The sequence below is a fragment of the Carassius gibelio genome, chromosome B17 (assembly GCF_023724105.1).
Source record: "Carassius gibelio isolate Cgi1373 ecotype wild population from Czech Republic chromosome B17, carGib1.2-hapl.c, whole genome shotgun sequence".
Classification (NCBI taxonomy): domain Eukaryota; kingdom Metazoa; phylum Chordata; class Actinopteri; order Cypriniformes; family Cyprinidae; genus Carassius; species Carassius gibelio.
The window spans coordinates 19,270,788-19,287,299 of record NC_068412.1 but is presented as its reverse complement, the minus strand read 5'-3'; the positions used below and the strand labels follow the sequence as shown (position 1 = coordinate 19,287,299).

General features: G+C 39.8%; 1 protein-coding gene across 6 annotated transcripts in view; it reads right to left on the bottom strand.

Moving 5' to 3' along the window:
- Positions 1–16,076, bottom strand: part of LOC127976597 (deleted in malignant brain tumors 1 protein) — a 201,338-nt gene extending 185,262 nt beyond the window's left edge. For 4 of the 6 annotated variants that reach the window (XM_052581134.1, XM_052581135.1, XM_052581138.1 and 1 more), the window contains exons 1-16: positions 15,978–16,076; positions 15,725–15,757; positions 15,584–15,616; positions 14,823–14,921; positions 14,672–14,710; positions 14,474–14,572; positions 14,296–14,340; positions 14,100–14,198; positions 13,933–13,989; positions 13,514–13,609; positions 13,222–13,248; positions 12,972–13,122; positions 12,486–12,697; positions 12,107–12,282; positions 11,550–11,941; positions 11,186–11,349 (exon numbers count right to left, since the gene is read on the bottom strand). In XM_052581134.1, the coding sequence (XP_052437094.1) occupies positions 11,186–11,349; positions 11,550–11,941; positions 12,107–12,282; positions 12,486–12,697; positions 12,972–13,122; positions 13,222–13,248; positions 13,514–13,609; positions 13,933–13,989; positions 14,100–14,198; positions 14,296–14,340; positions 14,474–14,572; positions 14,672–14,710; positions 14,823–14,921; positions 15,584–15,616; positions 15,725–15,757; positions 15,978–16,059 (1,804 nt within the window). In that variant the 5' untranslated portion in view covers positions 16,060–16,076. Of the gene's footprint in view, positions 1–10,809; positions 10,996–11,086; positions 11,350–11,549; positions 11,942–12,106; positions 12,283–12,485; positions 12,698–12,971; positions 13,123–13,221; positions 13,249–13,513; positions 13,610–13,932; positions 13,990–14,099; positions 14,199–14,295; positions 14,341–14,473; positions 14,573–14,671; positions 14,711–14,822; positions 14,922–15,583; positions 15,617–15,724; positions 15,758–15,977 lie in introns of those variants that run through there. The other 2 variants (XM_052581133.1, XM_052581136.1) reach the window with 2 other exon arrangements.
- Positions 16,077–16,512: the final 436 nt, after the last annotated feature.

The window sequence follows — 16,512 nt, the reverse complement described above, 5'->3', positions numbered from 1 at the left end:
GTGACACATTAACATCCTGGAGCATCTGATCGAAAAATATTAATAGAGCACCATAATCGTGGAAAAGACACAGCTGAATATTAAGCCACTTTTATTACTCTTGATTCTCTATTGATTTATTGATACTTCTGTTGACATAAAGTTTGGGATTATGTTAAAGATATCATACACTATTGAAAGAGAACTTAACTGAGCTGGACAATGACATCCCTGAATCAGTGATGAACTGTTTTTAACTGAAAAATCGACCGTTACTGTTGTCCTCTTTTTAAAGCTGCATTATGGCAAAATTGAATATTGTTTGCATTATTGACACACTATCTTCCTGTTTAACAATGTAAAGCTGAAATGAGACAATCTGTATCTTGTATCAATCTTGTATAAAGTGCTATATAAATAAAGGTAACTTGACATAACATACTACCTTTAATATATTTTGGCCTTCATGTAACGTTGTCACCTTCAGGCAAGGAAGAAAATATGAAGATCTTTGTGGCAAGTGACAACCTTTTCATCAAAATCAACACAACAATCCGGACAGCACAGGAGCAACAAAGAGCAACCTAACAAGCTTACATTACTCAAAACAATACTGGACGATGAACAGAAATGAACTCAGAAGAACCATGACTTTATTATGGGGTCTGTTCCCCCTTGGTTGAAATCCTTTTCTTGGGTCTAGTGCCTTGTGCTTCAACCTGGTAGGCCTGTGCATTAATTCGATACGGACTAAAACTGAACCAAAGCGGAACATACATGTGACAAATTTACCCCTAATATCAGTTTTTACCATTAGCTTACAAAATCCAGTTACAGTTTTACAAAAATATGAAATTCATTTATGAAACAAAAGTGAGCAATACTACAATGTGACAAGTAACATGAAAGTAGCACCAAAATAAAGAGAGTGTTTTACTATAAGTAAAGGACATAAGGGATACATTTCAATATATTTCAAATTATAAAAAAAAAAAAAAAAAAAAAATGTTTTGATAAGCAAAGCGCTGCCAAAGCACTATTTGGGCTGAATATACTGTATGAAATACGGTCATAAACATTATCTGTCCTAAAGTCACTGGATACCCCACTATTATTAACTTTGAGTCAACAGAGAAAAAATATACTGCATCCAGCTGTGTTGTTTCCACAATTAGCCTATGTAGTGAAGTTATAACACAGTTATTTAAAGTTAGAACAATGATACCTTTGCAAATAATTAGCTAATGATTACAGCAGACAATGTACAAGGTACATAGTCAAGTCAAGTCTGCCTTATTGTCAATTCTTCCACATCTCCAGTACATACAAAGAATTGAAATTGTGTTCCTCTCAGACCCATGGTGCATAAAGATAACACTAACAGTAGAGCCTAAAAAACTAGATCAAATATAAAATACAAACCCAATGATGTGGAAGTTCAATATTTTATTCAGAATACAACATAGATGACATATCAAATGTTTAAACAGAGAAAATGTATAATTTTAAGGGAAAAATAAGTTGATTTTAAAATTAATGGTATCAACACATCTCAAAAAAGTTGGGACAAGGCCTTGTTTACCACTCTGTGGCATCCCCTCTTCTTTTTATAACAGTCTGCAAACGTCTGGAGACTGAGGAGAGAAGTTGCTCAAGTTTAGGAATAGGAATGTTGTCCCATTCTTGTCTAACACAGGCTCAGTTGTCTTAGGTCTTCTTTATCCCATCTTCCTCTTTATGATGCGCCAAAGGTTTTCTATGGGTGAAAGATCTGGACTGCAGGCTGGCCATTTCAGCACCCGGATCCTTCTTCTACGCAGCCATCATGTTGTAATTGATGCAGTATGTGGTCTGGCATTGTCATGTTGGAAAATGCAAGCTCTTCCCTGAAAGAGACGACGTCTGGTTGGGAGCATGTGTTTTTCTAGAACTTGGATATACCTTTCAGCATTGATGGTGCATTTCCAGATGTGTAAGCTGCCCATGCCACACGCACTCATGAAACCCCATACCATCAGAAATGCAGACTTCTGAACTGAGCGCTGATAACAACTTGGGTTGTCCTTGCCCTCTTTAGTCCGGATGACATGACATCCCAGTTTTCCAAAAAGAACTTCAAATTTTGATTTGTCTGACCACAGAACAGTTTTCCACTTTGCCACAATTTTAAATGAGCCTTGGCCCAGAGAAAATGCCTGCACTTCTGGATCATGTTTGGCTTCTTTTTTGACCTATGGCATCATTGTAGGAATTGGTTATTTTCTGCCCATCTTGACTTCTGAGAGACACTCCCACTCTGAGAGGCTCTTTTTATACCCAATCATGTTGCCAATTGACCTAATAAGTTGCAAATTGGTCCTCCAGCTGTTTCATATATGCACATTTATCTTTTCCGGCCTCTTATTGCTACCTTTTAGATTTTTTTTTTAGACATACCTTTTTTGGAATGTGTAGCTCTCATTAAATCCAAAATGAGCCAATATTTGGCATGACATTTCAAAATGCCTTACTTTCAACATTTTATATGTTATCTATTTTACAATAATGGTATGTAAAAAAAAAAATAGTAAAAATAGTCAAATAAAGATTACGTTGCACTGAGGATGTAATAAAATTGAATGCATATATCAATAAAAAGGTGTGTAAAATACAAAATAGTATTTAGAATTTCTATTATCTCTGTTTAAGTGATAAAGAAGACCTAAGTATACAATTTAAGCCATATCTTATAAATATGTGACTCATTTAGAGGAAATATGATTATATAAATCATTGAGACATAAAAGTTACTGTATAACAGGAATGACCCTTATAAGCATGTCTCAGCCATGTTTCTCACTTGTTGCGGTTCCTTTAATGTGGCTTGTGCATATTTGCTGTACAAAGCTTTGACCACTGTGGTAATTAACATATGAATTTACACCATTAGTAAACATAATATGTTATTATGTTACAGAAATACACTGCAGACTACAAACTACTCACAACACAACCAAATACAGAAATGTGCAGCAAATACGCACAGGCCACATTAAGGGAACCACAACTGTCACGGTTTTGGTAAGGGAGGAACTCAAGTACAGACAGGATTCTTAACACAAAGGGTTTATTACAAAAAGGGGAAAAACAAAACCCACGAGGGGGAAAACAATAGCTAGGGTAAAGACTAAATAACCAAACAAGACTGGGCAGACAAGATCAAGACACAAAACACTAACTATAAACAAACACTCACGGTATACAAAGACTTCTTCAGGGATGACAATACGTGGAACAGTTTGAGGAAACAATCACATCAGAGGTACAATGAACCGACGAAAGACAACGCACACTAGGAGATCTAAATAGGGGAACTAATCAAGACACGACAGGTGTTACAGATAGGACAATCACGACAAGACTAGGATAACAAGGGGGGCGGGGCAAGGGAACGAGACAACACAAGCACATGGCCCAAAGACAAGGCCATGTGCTTGTACACAAAACACGGGTCTGTCATGATCCTGCCTCAAGACTAGGGAAAATCAAGGACACGAGGGCAGAATCATGACAACAACAAGTGAGAAACATGGCTAGGACATGCTTATTAGGGCCATTCCTGTTATCAGAACTCGATCTTGGAGGTAAAAACAAAGACCACCCAGTAGGCTGAGCATGGAAATATTAAAATGTTTAATACAATTAATGCAGCATCAATTTCACCCATAATAATTACCATCATAAAAAAAAAAAATGATGGCATCACAGTCCACTGTTCCTTCTTGTGATGGTTTTTGTGTTTGTTTGTTAATCTAGATAATACTAATGATTTATAACATCTTTATTTTTAATCAAATATAAATAAAACATAATTAATTATGTCTGTCCTAATTTCTGTCCTATTTTTTGTGTCCCTCCCCCAAAGAAAAACTAGATTATTTATTTATTTATTGGTATCGTATACAGGTGCAGTTCCACACATTATAGGTGGGAAACCATGCAGGACAATGATGGAAAGCATCAATTTTCTGAGCTGCTCTCTTTAGGGTGCGAGTGTGCTTATTATACCATAGTGTCAGACTGTTTTTCTTAACCTTCCTTAACCATATCGGAGCAACTGTATTTAAAATGCTAGAAAAGAGAGAGTCCATAGTTTCTGTTACATAATTAAGTTGTTCTGAGGTTTTGGATATGCTAAAGAATTTAGATACATCAGGAAGATTACTTAAAAAGCAGTCTTTTGTGGTAGAAGTGATGGTTCTACCATACTTGTAACGAGAAGTAGAATTTACAGTTTTAGCTATATGAAGTTTGCACAAAACTAAATAATGATTTGAGAAATCATCGCTTGGTTGCATAATTTCAACACCATCAACATCAAATCCAAGTGACAGTATTAATTAATTTCAAAAGTAATTCATTATATTGCTAGTTAAGTTACTTTCTTCTGTGCATCAATGAAATTTACATAAAATAATAAACTTTGTGTCACCTGGTCACAACATGCCAGCATTAACACTTCTGCTAAAATATTTGCTATTAAAGCATCAACATTTACAAGCCACTGTTATTTTAAGCAAAAGCAAGCATAAGCTGATGCGTGCACATTTTGTCATGTAGAATGCCAGAAAAGAGTGCTCCCTTTAAAATCTCTAAAAAATCTCTAAAAAATTCAATAAATCAGCATTGCTCAATCCTGCAGACAAACAGAAACTTTGCATGCTTGCACCTCTTTGTTTTTATTAGATTTTAGTTGTTCTTATTGATTTAATGTGCTAGATGAATAACAAGAACTCTAACTTGGTTTTATAAGGTTCTATCTGTGAGCCAATCAGCATTTTGAATGCACACAAGAGGACCAATCAGGATCAACTTCCTTCGCTGGACTGCTCCATGACAGCACGAAAGATTAAAGGCCCTATAATTTTCCCGCATTTTCCCGTCCAGCGTCATGTCATTTAATTAGCAAATGCATTTGCGCCCATTTGTGCGCCCATGGGAGTGCTGGTCTAAAAAAGAGGTGTTTTCAGGCGCACTGCTGGTGCAGTGCTATTTTAAGGTGCTAAAAATAGACTGTGCCATAGACCAACTCAAACCTGGTCTAAAGTCTGGCGCAAACCACATGTACACGCAGTGCCGCCGCTAGCCATTTTGGTGCCCTAAGCATAATTCCTTTATGATGCCCCCCACCCCGACCCAGAGAAAGAAAGAAAAAAAAACGTTTGTTTTCGCCAGTTTTACTTTTTATTACCAAACATAACTCAATACCAATAACACACAATAGCAGCATCACAGTATAAAACTTAAGAACACTAACAAGAGAAAGTAAAATCTTCACAGCTTTGTTGACTTTGTAAACAGTCAACAGAATAGCAAAATAAGAAAAATATCAAAATAATCCAGACTTTTTTTTTTTTTTTTTTAAGGCATAAGTGTTCATTGAATCGATTGTAAAATCGATTTTCCATGTCTAAAAAAAAGACGTTTCCTTTTTCAACGTCAAATAACGGACGAATGTAAAGAGAGAGCTGGAAACACTCAGCAATATTTCTTATTTATTGGCATGAAATTTCGTGCAGAATAACAAAAATATATATGGAGAGGGGACGGCTGCCATAACAAAAGAAAAACATCACTGCAGGCCTCATCCCGGCTGCATTTATGATTTAGGCAATTCAAAAATCTCCAAGATTATTTTAAATAATGATTTAATCCATTTCAAACAACGGTTAAAAAAAAAAAGGAAAAAGAAACTTCAAATGGACTTGAGAACAGGCCACTTGTGTTTTTTTTTTAATTATTATTATTGAACGTAACCGACACTTAGGCTAGGCGGCACTAGGCAGGCATAATGAAATGCGCAAAAAACTAGGGCCATTACAAATTTATTGGACAGAAAAACAAGTCGATCCAAATTTTCGGGGGTCCAGGAGGAGCGTTTTTTATTCACTATATGTCCAGCTGTTGAGAAGACACGCTCCGACCTCACCGATTTCCCAGGACACTCAGGTACAGCTGCGCAAGGTGGGGGTATTACTGTTGGTATTACTGCCAATTTTCCATCACAAAAGCCGGTCAGTATCAGCTTGCAATGGTCCTTTTCATAACTCAGAATCTCTTGTAACTATGCGCAAATGAGGCGAATTCGCATCTACTGTGCCGCGAGACCTCCAGACGCATGGAAAGACGTCTTTACATTGTAAGTTATAATAACATAGTTTGCTAATGCTATCATTAACGTCAGCATGTTCGAGGCGCATTACGATTAGCAGAAACACACACATGCAGCACATTTCCCGTACTTTCTAGACTAGACCGGACTAGACTAGAGCAATTATTAAATATCTTTCTTGTTCCCCCTTTTTTGTTACATATACATGGCTAAAATGTGCCTAATATTTCTATAGGCTAATGAAATAATACCGGCATTTAAAAAAAAAGAAAAAAATTCATTAGGCTATTTTTGGTGCCCCCTCAGCACTTGGTGCCGATTCCGATACCGATTTCAGATTTTTTTTTTATCTTGCACATTCTACTCATGTTCAGGGCACAGACCGGTACAGTATATGCTCACGCAGCTTTAGTGTGTGCAGAAAAGGGGCTCTTATTTGTGCGCCAGTACACCAAAGGCTGATCGTTTCCTGCTATCTGTGCCATGAAGCTCTGCATTTCCAGTGCTGAACGGCTGCCCGTGTCCTGCGCACAGATTTCTAAATACTTCCACACAAATTACATAGCAAATGATTGCAATGTAGTATGTGCACATGAGCACACTTCCGGAAAAATCGGTCGAAAAAAGACCAAAAAACGATTTATGGCCGGTCAACCGGTGCATCCCTAAAAGTAAGCATCTTTCAAATCATGATCAAAAAACAATCCTCGGGGCAAATATGCATGAAAATCTTCTTGACTATCATCATCTTGAATGACCGGTGCATAATCGAGTTGTTCAGATGTCTGAGATCTAGAATGGGTTTAGCCCGCTGTCTCTCTTTCACAGAAGTCAGTTAATTGTCAGCACATAGAGACTCTTTCACCTAGATATCACTCTATAGAGACTGTGTCTGCTCCCCGAACTAGAAAATACAAAAAACCTCCAAACCAATTTAAGAGTAACCATTTAATTGAGGTCCAACAAATAAAAAACACATGCAATATGGGTAAACAGATGATAAAATTTGGCTTATTGAATATCAGGTCCCTTTCTACAAAAGCTCTTTTTGAAAATAATATGATCACTGATCATAATCTAGATGTGCTCTGTTTGACAGAAACCTGGCTAAAACCTGATGATTACATTATTTTAAATGAGTCTACCCCCAAGATTACTGTTATAAACATGAGCCACGTCCAAAAGGTAAAGGGGGAGGTGTTGCTTCAATTCATAACAATGTTTTCAGGATTTCTCAGAGGGCAGGCTTCAGGTATAACTCATTTGAAGTAATGATGCTTATTATAACATTATCAAAAGAAACAAATGTTAATGATAAATCCCCTGTGATGTTTGTACTGGCTACTGTATACAGGCTACCAGTGCACCATACAGACTTTCTTTAAGAGTTTGCTGATTTTACATTAGTACTGGCTGCAGATAAAGTTTTAATTGTTAGTGATTTTAATATCCAAGTTTATAATGGAAAAGATGCATTGGGATCAGCATATATTGACATTCTGAACTCTATTGGGGTTAGACAACATGTCTCAGGACCTACTCATTGTCGAAATCATACTCCAGATTTAATCAGAAAGGTAACTTTAAATTGAGTACTTTTAATCAGTAATTTAATTTCAAGAGCACAACTCAATTTATAAGTAATTAACAGCAAAATAGTAAATAATAAATAGTAAATTGTCAGGTATTGGTAAGGGAGGAACTCAGGTGCAGACAGGAATCGGGTACACACAGGATTTATTTGACAAAAAGGGAAAACAAAAACCCACGAGGGGGAAAACAATACCTAGGGTAAGGACTAAATAACCAAACAAGACAGGGCTGACCAGATAAAGACACTAAACACTAACTATAAACAAACACTCACGGAATACAGGGTACAATCACAGTCACCAGTGTGGAACACATCTGAGAAACACATAAGTAACACAATGAACCGACGCAAGACAGAGCACACTAGGAGATCTAAATAGGGGGAACAATCAAGACACGACAGGTGGCACAGATGGGACAATCAAGACACGACTAGGTTAACAAGGGGGGCGGGGCAAGGGAATGAGACAACACAAGCACATGGCCCAAAGGCAAGGCCATGTGCTTGTACACAAAACACGGGTCTGTCATGATCCTGCCTCAAGACTAGGAAAAATCAAGGACACGAGGGCAGAATCATGACAGAACCCCTCCCTTAAGGAGCGGCTTCCAGACGCTCCTCAAGGGAACATCAAACACGAGACATGACTGACATGACGGACTGGGACACCGACACAAACCAACAAGACATGACAAATAATAACAAAGGCAGACATGAATACACGACGGCAGGGTTAGGGTGACAAATCAAAAAAAACAAACAGGGAAGGGGAGGAGGCGGGACCACAAAGTTCATGGGGGACAGACCAGGGTGAGTGGGTGGGGCAGGAGTTTTAGGAGGACAGGACGAAGGCTGACGACGGGGGGTACGGGCAGGTCTGGGTGGTGAGGGGCGGGGAGGGGTCTCGGGACAACTGACAGGGGACATGATAGGAGCAGACAAGGGACGCGGGGCAAGACTTACGGGACGCGGGGCAAGACTTACGGGACGCGGGGAGACGACAGCTGGACACGGGGGGACAACATCTACTGGACGACAACATCTACTGGACGACAACATCTACTGGACACGGGACGACAACATCTACTGGACACGGGACGACAACATCTACTGGACACGGGACGACAACATCTACTGGACACGGGACGACAACATCTACTGGACACGGGACGACAACTACGGGACACGGGGCAACATCTACTGGACACGGGGGGACAACAGGACACGGGACATCTACGGGACACGGGGCCACATCAACAGGATACATGACTTCATCAGCAGGACACGGGGCAACACTCACGGGACACGGGGAGACGACATCTACGGGACACGGGGAGACGACATCAGGACACTTGGGATTTCTGGGGACAGGGTCTGAGGACAAGACAGGACTGACGGGGACTTCTAGGATACGGACTAGACTAGACAAATAATCAGAAAAGGCTTTAGCCGCTAAGACAATTGGCATCTCCTTACGAGATGAGATACACTGAACTAAAGTCTTTGCTGCAGAGTCGGCCGCGGCACTCTCCTGCGCTCTCACGACTGCCGACTTGCATACTGCCCTCTTCTTTGCCGGCTCGGGCACGCCAGCGCTCACCGCTGCTGGCTCGGGCACGCTCACCGCTGCTGGCTCGGGCACGCTCACCGCTGCTGGCTCGGGCACGCTCACCGCTGCTGGCTCGGGCACGCTCACCGCTGCTGGCTCGGGCACGCCAGCTCTCAACGCTGCTGGCTCGGGCACGCCAGCTCTCAACGCTGCTGGCTCGGGCACGCCAGCTCTCAACGCTGCTGGCTCGGGCACGCCAGCTCTCAACGCTGCTGGCTCGGGCACGCCAGCTCTCAACGCTGCTGGCTCGGGCACGCCAGCTCTCAACGCTGCTGGCTCGGGCACGCCAGCTCTCAACGCTGCTGGCTCGGGCACGCCAGCTCTCAACGCTGCTGGCTCGGGCACGCCAGCTCTCGACGCTGCTGGCTCGGGCACGCCAGCTCTCGACGCTGCTGGCTCGGGCACGCCAGCTCTCGACGCTGCTGGCACGGGCACGCCAGCTCTCGACGCTGCTGGCACGGGCACGCCAGCTCTCGACGCTGCTGGCACGGGCACGCCAGCTCTCGACGCTGCTGGCACGGGCACGCCAGCTCTCGACGCTGCTGGCACGGGCACGCCAGCTCTCGACGCTGCTGGCACGGGCACGCCAGCTCTCGACGCTGCTGGCACGGGCACGCCAGCTCTCGACGCTGCTGGCACGGGCATCCAGCATTGCCTCCTGTCCGCTGAGTTCCATTCTGGTCGGTTCATTCTGTCAGGTATTGGTAAGGGAGGAACTCAGGTGCAGACAGGAATCGGGTACACACAGGATTTATTTGACAAAAAGGGAAAACAAAAACCCACGAGGGGGAAAACAATACCTAGGGTAAGGACTAAATAACCAAACAAGACAGGGCTGACCAGATAAAGACACTAAACACTAACTATAAACAAACACTCACGGAATACAGGGTACAATCACAGTCACCAGTGTGGAACACATCTGAGAAACACATAAGTAACACAATGAACCGACGCAAGACAGAGCACACTAGGAGATCTAAATAGGGGGAACAATCAAGACACGACAGGTGGCACAGATGGGACAATCAAGACACGACTAGGTTAACAAGGGGGGCGGGGCAAGGGAATGAGACAACACAAGCACATGGCCCAAAGGCAAGGCCATGTGCTTGTACACAAAACACGGGTCTGTCATGATCCTGCCTCAAGACTAGGAAAAATCAAGGACACGAGGGCAGAATCATGACAGTAAATATTGTGAATTGGTCCCTAAATTAGAGTTTTACCTTTTTTAATTAGTCATTTATTCATTTTAATTTAGAAATCAATAACATCAAAACTTCCTAAAACATTTAAATATAACAGGGTGGGAACTAAACATGTTTTGAATGAGTAATATAATGTTTGTCACTGTCAGTTTTTTTTTTTTTTTTTGTAACTTTCATTTTGTTAATTCATTTCAGAAAGGCGATATAAACATAATGAATGTAATACAAGAGAATATAAACAACTTCAGACACTAATGATGGGAACTGCTGTTAAGATATGCTTTATTGAATTTCAGAAATGCAATTTGTCTTTCAATTAATTTGCTGGGTGGTTACTAAAGATTAATTAATAGTAATGATTAAGGTGATGATCAAGCAGATGATCACTTCATGCCATCCATTCCAGTTCATTCCTTTGAATTCTCTGAATCTTTCACATCATGCCTTTGTCCTTGACAGAAAGAGACATGAATGGACAGTTATTAGGAAATCTCAGTATTAATGATTGAAAGACTGACAGGTAAATTCATTAGAAATGATACCTGTAAGTGGCATCTGACCTTTGAGTTTGATTGGCCCCAGCGTCACAGTATTGTTGTGGTAGGTGCTGTCAAGGGATCTCTTGCGACGGAAGCGACAACCTTGGCGGCAGCGAGAGTTGTAATCGTTATCAGGGCAGATGATCACCTTACACTGCAGGTACACATAGGCATGAGTCCGGAGGAACTTGAAAGCCTGGAACCTGAACCGAGCATAATAGTGTTGACCGCTGGTGTAGGAATAATATGTGTTGTCTCTGGGACATCTACAAAAGACAAAAGAAGAGGAAAATTATTTAGATACAGTTTAATCTACAGCCAAATGGTTAATGCTAATGAGTACAAAAACATATTTAGACTAGGAACAACAGAATTTTACTAATGCAGTCTACGAGCCCAAATGATTCTACTGTCAGATATGATATGAAGTCGAAGGGAGTCACATTTAAGAATTAAAGGGTCTCACCCATTACGCAGCAGGTCATAGGAGCGATCTTTGAAGTCATTGGGATTTGGAGACGCTACACAGGTGTCCAGGAAGAGATCCAGACTGTTGTCAGGCCTGTTTAGCGCAACCTGAACATACAGAAGCTGATTCAAGTTCACTTCATATGGAGAGTCGTAAATTTTCTGGTAGAAACTGCTGGATGTGTAGAAGGCTATGCTGGCATTGAAGCGGCCCGTTCCTGTGATGTTGGCATTGTTGTCCTCTCTGGCCCTGTAAAATATCTGCACCATGGTGTCTGGCTCCATTCGGCAGCCCACATGTAGCAGGAACTGTGACTGACGAGTGATTTCACCTGACTGATTTTGAGAGCCCCGTACATTGTTGGTGTAGGACACATAACCATTCATCATCTAGAGGAAAAAAGAGGCAAAGAGTTAGTGATGTTGTATGGTAAACATGACTCCTCACAATGCATACAGTCAGGGTGTCTAACTAATCTGACACAGAAAACTCAAGCATTGAAAACTGATAAGCAGATACTAATTTTAAATTCTTGCATATGTATAAGATCATACCTCTTTGGAAGTCCCACATGTGTCGAGAGGGAAGCTGAACATAACTTCAGTACTGCTAACAGAGGGTCTGCAAAGATGGTTGTCCACATAAAGGTCATTTGCACTCAGCCCGAGTGAATTCAGGTAAGACCTTTGAATAACAATGACCATGTTGTCTGAGGTACAATCCACTCGACCTGCAATACAAGAGTCTCATAATTTCATGTAATTTTGTGCAATTTTGCATTTAAAATGCTTGTGTGTATTTGTTTTTAAAATACTTTTAATTTTGTAATGAGAAAACTCCAACATGGTCAGAGGAAGGAGGAAGAACATGACAGCAATTGAGCATATAATACATGACAACAATTCAGCATATACGTTTTTCACAGGGCAATACCTTGATCTTCAGTCAGAGAGCTTGTAAATATGGCCTTAAAACCATGGCTGACACCAGAGTAGTCACTCCTGAAGACAACAGTCAAGTATCGTGAAGAAGAGTGAAACACCTGGTGTGTTGTGTCATTGTGGCAGACCTTTCCCAGCTGTGAATGACCAATGGAAGAGCCATCGTATACTGTGATGTAGTCACAGTTACAGCAGCGCTCCAATCTGAAAGAAACAGGCAGAATGGTACCTGATACTGAAAAGATAAATAATTTTAAACCATATGGTTAAAGGAGCCATCTAGAATTGGTTCCACCTGCAGGTTTTTAGTGGCACTGCATAAATAAATTCTAAACACACACACACACACACACACACAGAATAGTAAATAAAACTCCTATATTATTGTAGTGTTTAAGTGTCTGCTAAATGCATAAATGTAATTTAATATTAATTTACTCCACCAGCTTTGCACAAGTCACCACTATCTCTAACTTACTGCACATCAGCAAATGTCAGGAAGATCCTCTGTCCTTGCTGAGCAGAGAGATACCACACACAGTAGGCATTGTCATGGTAATAGTTGGGGTAATTTGGACTGGAAAACAGCCCAGAACTATACAGGTTACCTCCACATTCAGGGTGAGGAACTAAACAAGAGAAATGTGTTAAATCTTACAGTTACAAAAAAGTGTCATCAGACGTATGCATTTAGCCTCAGGATTACAAAAAACTAGTGACAGCAGTACCTGTTGTTGTGTATGATGGGCAATACCCTGAACAAATAGAAAGAGATAAAACTGGATGAGTATAAACCAGAAGGATCATGTTAATAATAATTTACAAAAAAACAAATGAAGCCCCCTGCCACAGTATGCTTTTTGGAAAATGGCAGTGTGAACATTCCTCAAAACATAATACATTGTGCATTGCTGCATTAGATATTATATATTATACTGTACATGATCTAGTAGTAAGTAGTAAACATAAGCTTATGTTAGACTGGTAAAGGACTGTTTCACCTTTGTTTGAGAAACTTACAATGAAAGTCATAGCAACAGTTCCCATAGTACTGACAGTCATAGCTGCATGAGCAGCTGCCAAAATGGTATCCACAGTTATACATGCAGGAGGGACCTGTTATAGCAGAGAGACAAACAGATTTTACTCATGATGTCATCAATAGGCTTGTTATGTATATGTTATTGTGTTAAATATATATGGGTGTGTATATTCAGTTAGAAAAGCAACCCTCTACATTGCGAGTAAATTTTCAGATATTTAAAAAACTGCCATTTTACGAACATATATTATGGCGCCTAAATTAAAAAAATCAATAGCCAATGGTGTTTCAATTGCCAAGATGTCAATAGAGGGTTGAAAAGTGACAATCATGCCAAAAACAATCATGCCATTAATCTCATCAGTGTCACATAAATTCAAATGAATGGCAGCAGTACCTGTTTCTGTTGTATCGGCCCAGGTTACAGGAATTTCAGTTGTTGATGAACAGTAGTCTGTGAAAAGAGAAGAGATAAAACTGAAGTAGAAAAAAAATAATACCAAAATTCTGCTTTGATTCAGCAAAATGCATTTCATCACATCTGTCTGCTCAAGAGATACTCACTGTCATAGTCAGGGCAACAGTTGCCATTATAACGACAGTTGCTGGTGCATGAACAGCTGCCAGCGTAGTATCCACAATTATACCTGCAGGACGGGTAATCTAGAAGAGAGAAGTCATCAGTACATTTCTGACATACATCCAGGAAACCAGGGGAAGGTTTAAATTTGGCATACAAATAAAAGAGTTGTAGGTGCACCTGTTGTAGTTAACCAGTCAGGCCAGTCAGTTGTAGAGCAGTAACCTGTATTAAGTGAAGAAATAAAACTGCATTAAAAATTCTAGAAATCAGTTTAATTTCTGGAAGCACAGAGTATCTATGTGCAATAAAAATATATTTGCATCTGTCTATATCTTGAAGTGTCTGATCAACTCACTGTCGTAATCAGGGCAACAATTGCCATAGTAGTGACAGTCGTTGTTGCATGAGCAGCTGCCAAGGTTGAATCCACAATCATACCTGCAGGAGGGTAAAGCTAGCAGAGAGAGAAACAAAGATATAATCATCCTTCTACGATCAGGACACTAGAAAAAGAACTTAATCTGACAAATAGATAATAAAGATGTGGGTGCACCTGTTGTTTCTGGCCAGTCAGTTGTTGCTGAGCAGTATCCTGTATATAGGAAAGAGAAATCAATTTCAGTTTTGGAAATGACCCATATGCTCAATACAAAAGATTTGAGTACTGTATTTGATCTTGAGGTGTCGGTTCTAGAAAAACTTACTGTTGTAGTCATAGCAACAGCTTCCATAGTACTGACAAGAGTGACTACATGAACAAGTGCCAAAGTCATATCCACAGTTATACCTGCATGAATAGGCATCTAAAGAACAGAGAAAGAGATGCCATTATTGTGAGTAAGAATTTAACAATTACTTCTCTGGCCTAATTGCGCCTAATGGTTGTATTAATAATTGTTGCAATACTTCAAAAAAAAAAGTTTTATTTTTTTAAGAAATGCAATTATGTTGCGAAATCATGCGTTAACATTCATTGCTGTTATGTGACATATGTGATACCTTTCTGTCTGTATGTTCAACATTTTTTCATATTTTTGAAATCATGTCAGCTTTATGAACTGGGAATGTATATATCATTTGACTGTAACAAAATGATCAAGCAAGCAACTGTTCCATAAATCGATATTTTTCGGTGTTGCCGGTATGATAAGCTTACAGGCATGTAATTACATAATAACTATACTGTATGCTGTCAGTGCTCTGACCAAATGTTGCTTACAAGTTGACTTGATTTATTTGTATAAAATTTGGCAATGTAATCCTATTACATCCAACAGATAGTCAGAAAAGATGACAGACAGACAGACAGACAGACAGACAGACAGACAGACAGACAGACAGACAGACAGACAGACAGATAGATAGATAGATAGATAGATAGATAGATAGATAGATAGATAGATAGATAGATAGATAGATAGATAGATAGATAGATAGATAGATAGATAGATAGATAGATAGATACATGAAGTATCTTCCGTGGAATCCAGCCAGTCATCTATATAAAACAAAATAAATAAAATCATGTATATTTATGTTTCAACGTCATATGAAAACATGTATAAAACCCATATAACCACAGTATAAAATGTTGAAGGATATTTACTTGTTGTCCAAGACCATGACCAAGTGGTTTTTGCTGTAATATGAAAAACAGACGTGAGATTTAATGTAATGTAAAGCCTGTCTTTCTTTATGTGCAATCTGTTAAATGTTTATTTCAAGTCTTATGATTACAAAGTCAGCTCTTTGAACTGAAAAATTATATATGATATATTTGAGTGAAACCCAGGATGTTCAAGCTAGCAGTTGTTGCATAAATCGTACATTTTTCTATTGACAATAAAAAATAATCTTACCCTGAAAGGCAGTTAGAAGCAGACAGAGAAGAATATTCAGAGCTTCCATCTTCCTCTTCTGATCAAGTTTGGCTTCAAACATTCAATCATCACTTAAATAGTCAAGCCCAGCCTAAGAAGGATTTCCTTATGACACATGAATATCCTGGAGCCTGCTGGGAAAAAGCTATAGAGCAACATAATCGTGGAAAAGACACAGCTGAATTTTTTATTCAAGTTTTATTACTCTTGACTCTGTATTCATTTATGGATATGTCTGTTGACAAAGTTTGAGATTATGGAGACATTATATTAAGTATTGCACACATAATACTACAATATATTGTAGCATACACATAATGCTTTCACATTCAGGCAGGGAAGAGAAGATGAAGATCTTTGTGATCTTTTAATCAAAATAAACACAACAATCCAGAAAGCACAGGTGCGATAAAGAGCTACATAACAGTTTGCATTAACTTGATACTAGACAATGAACAGATACAAACCCAGGGTTTAAATAAATGGGGAATAATGAAGAGGTGCAGGTGAACAT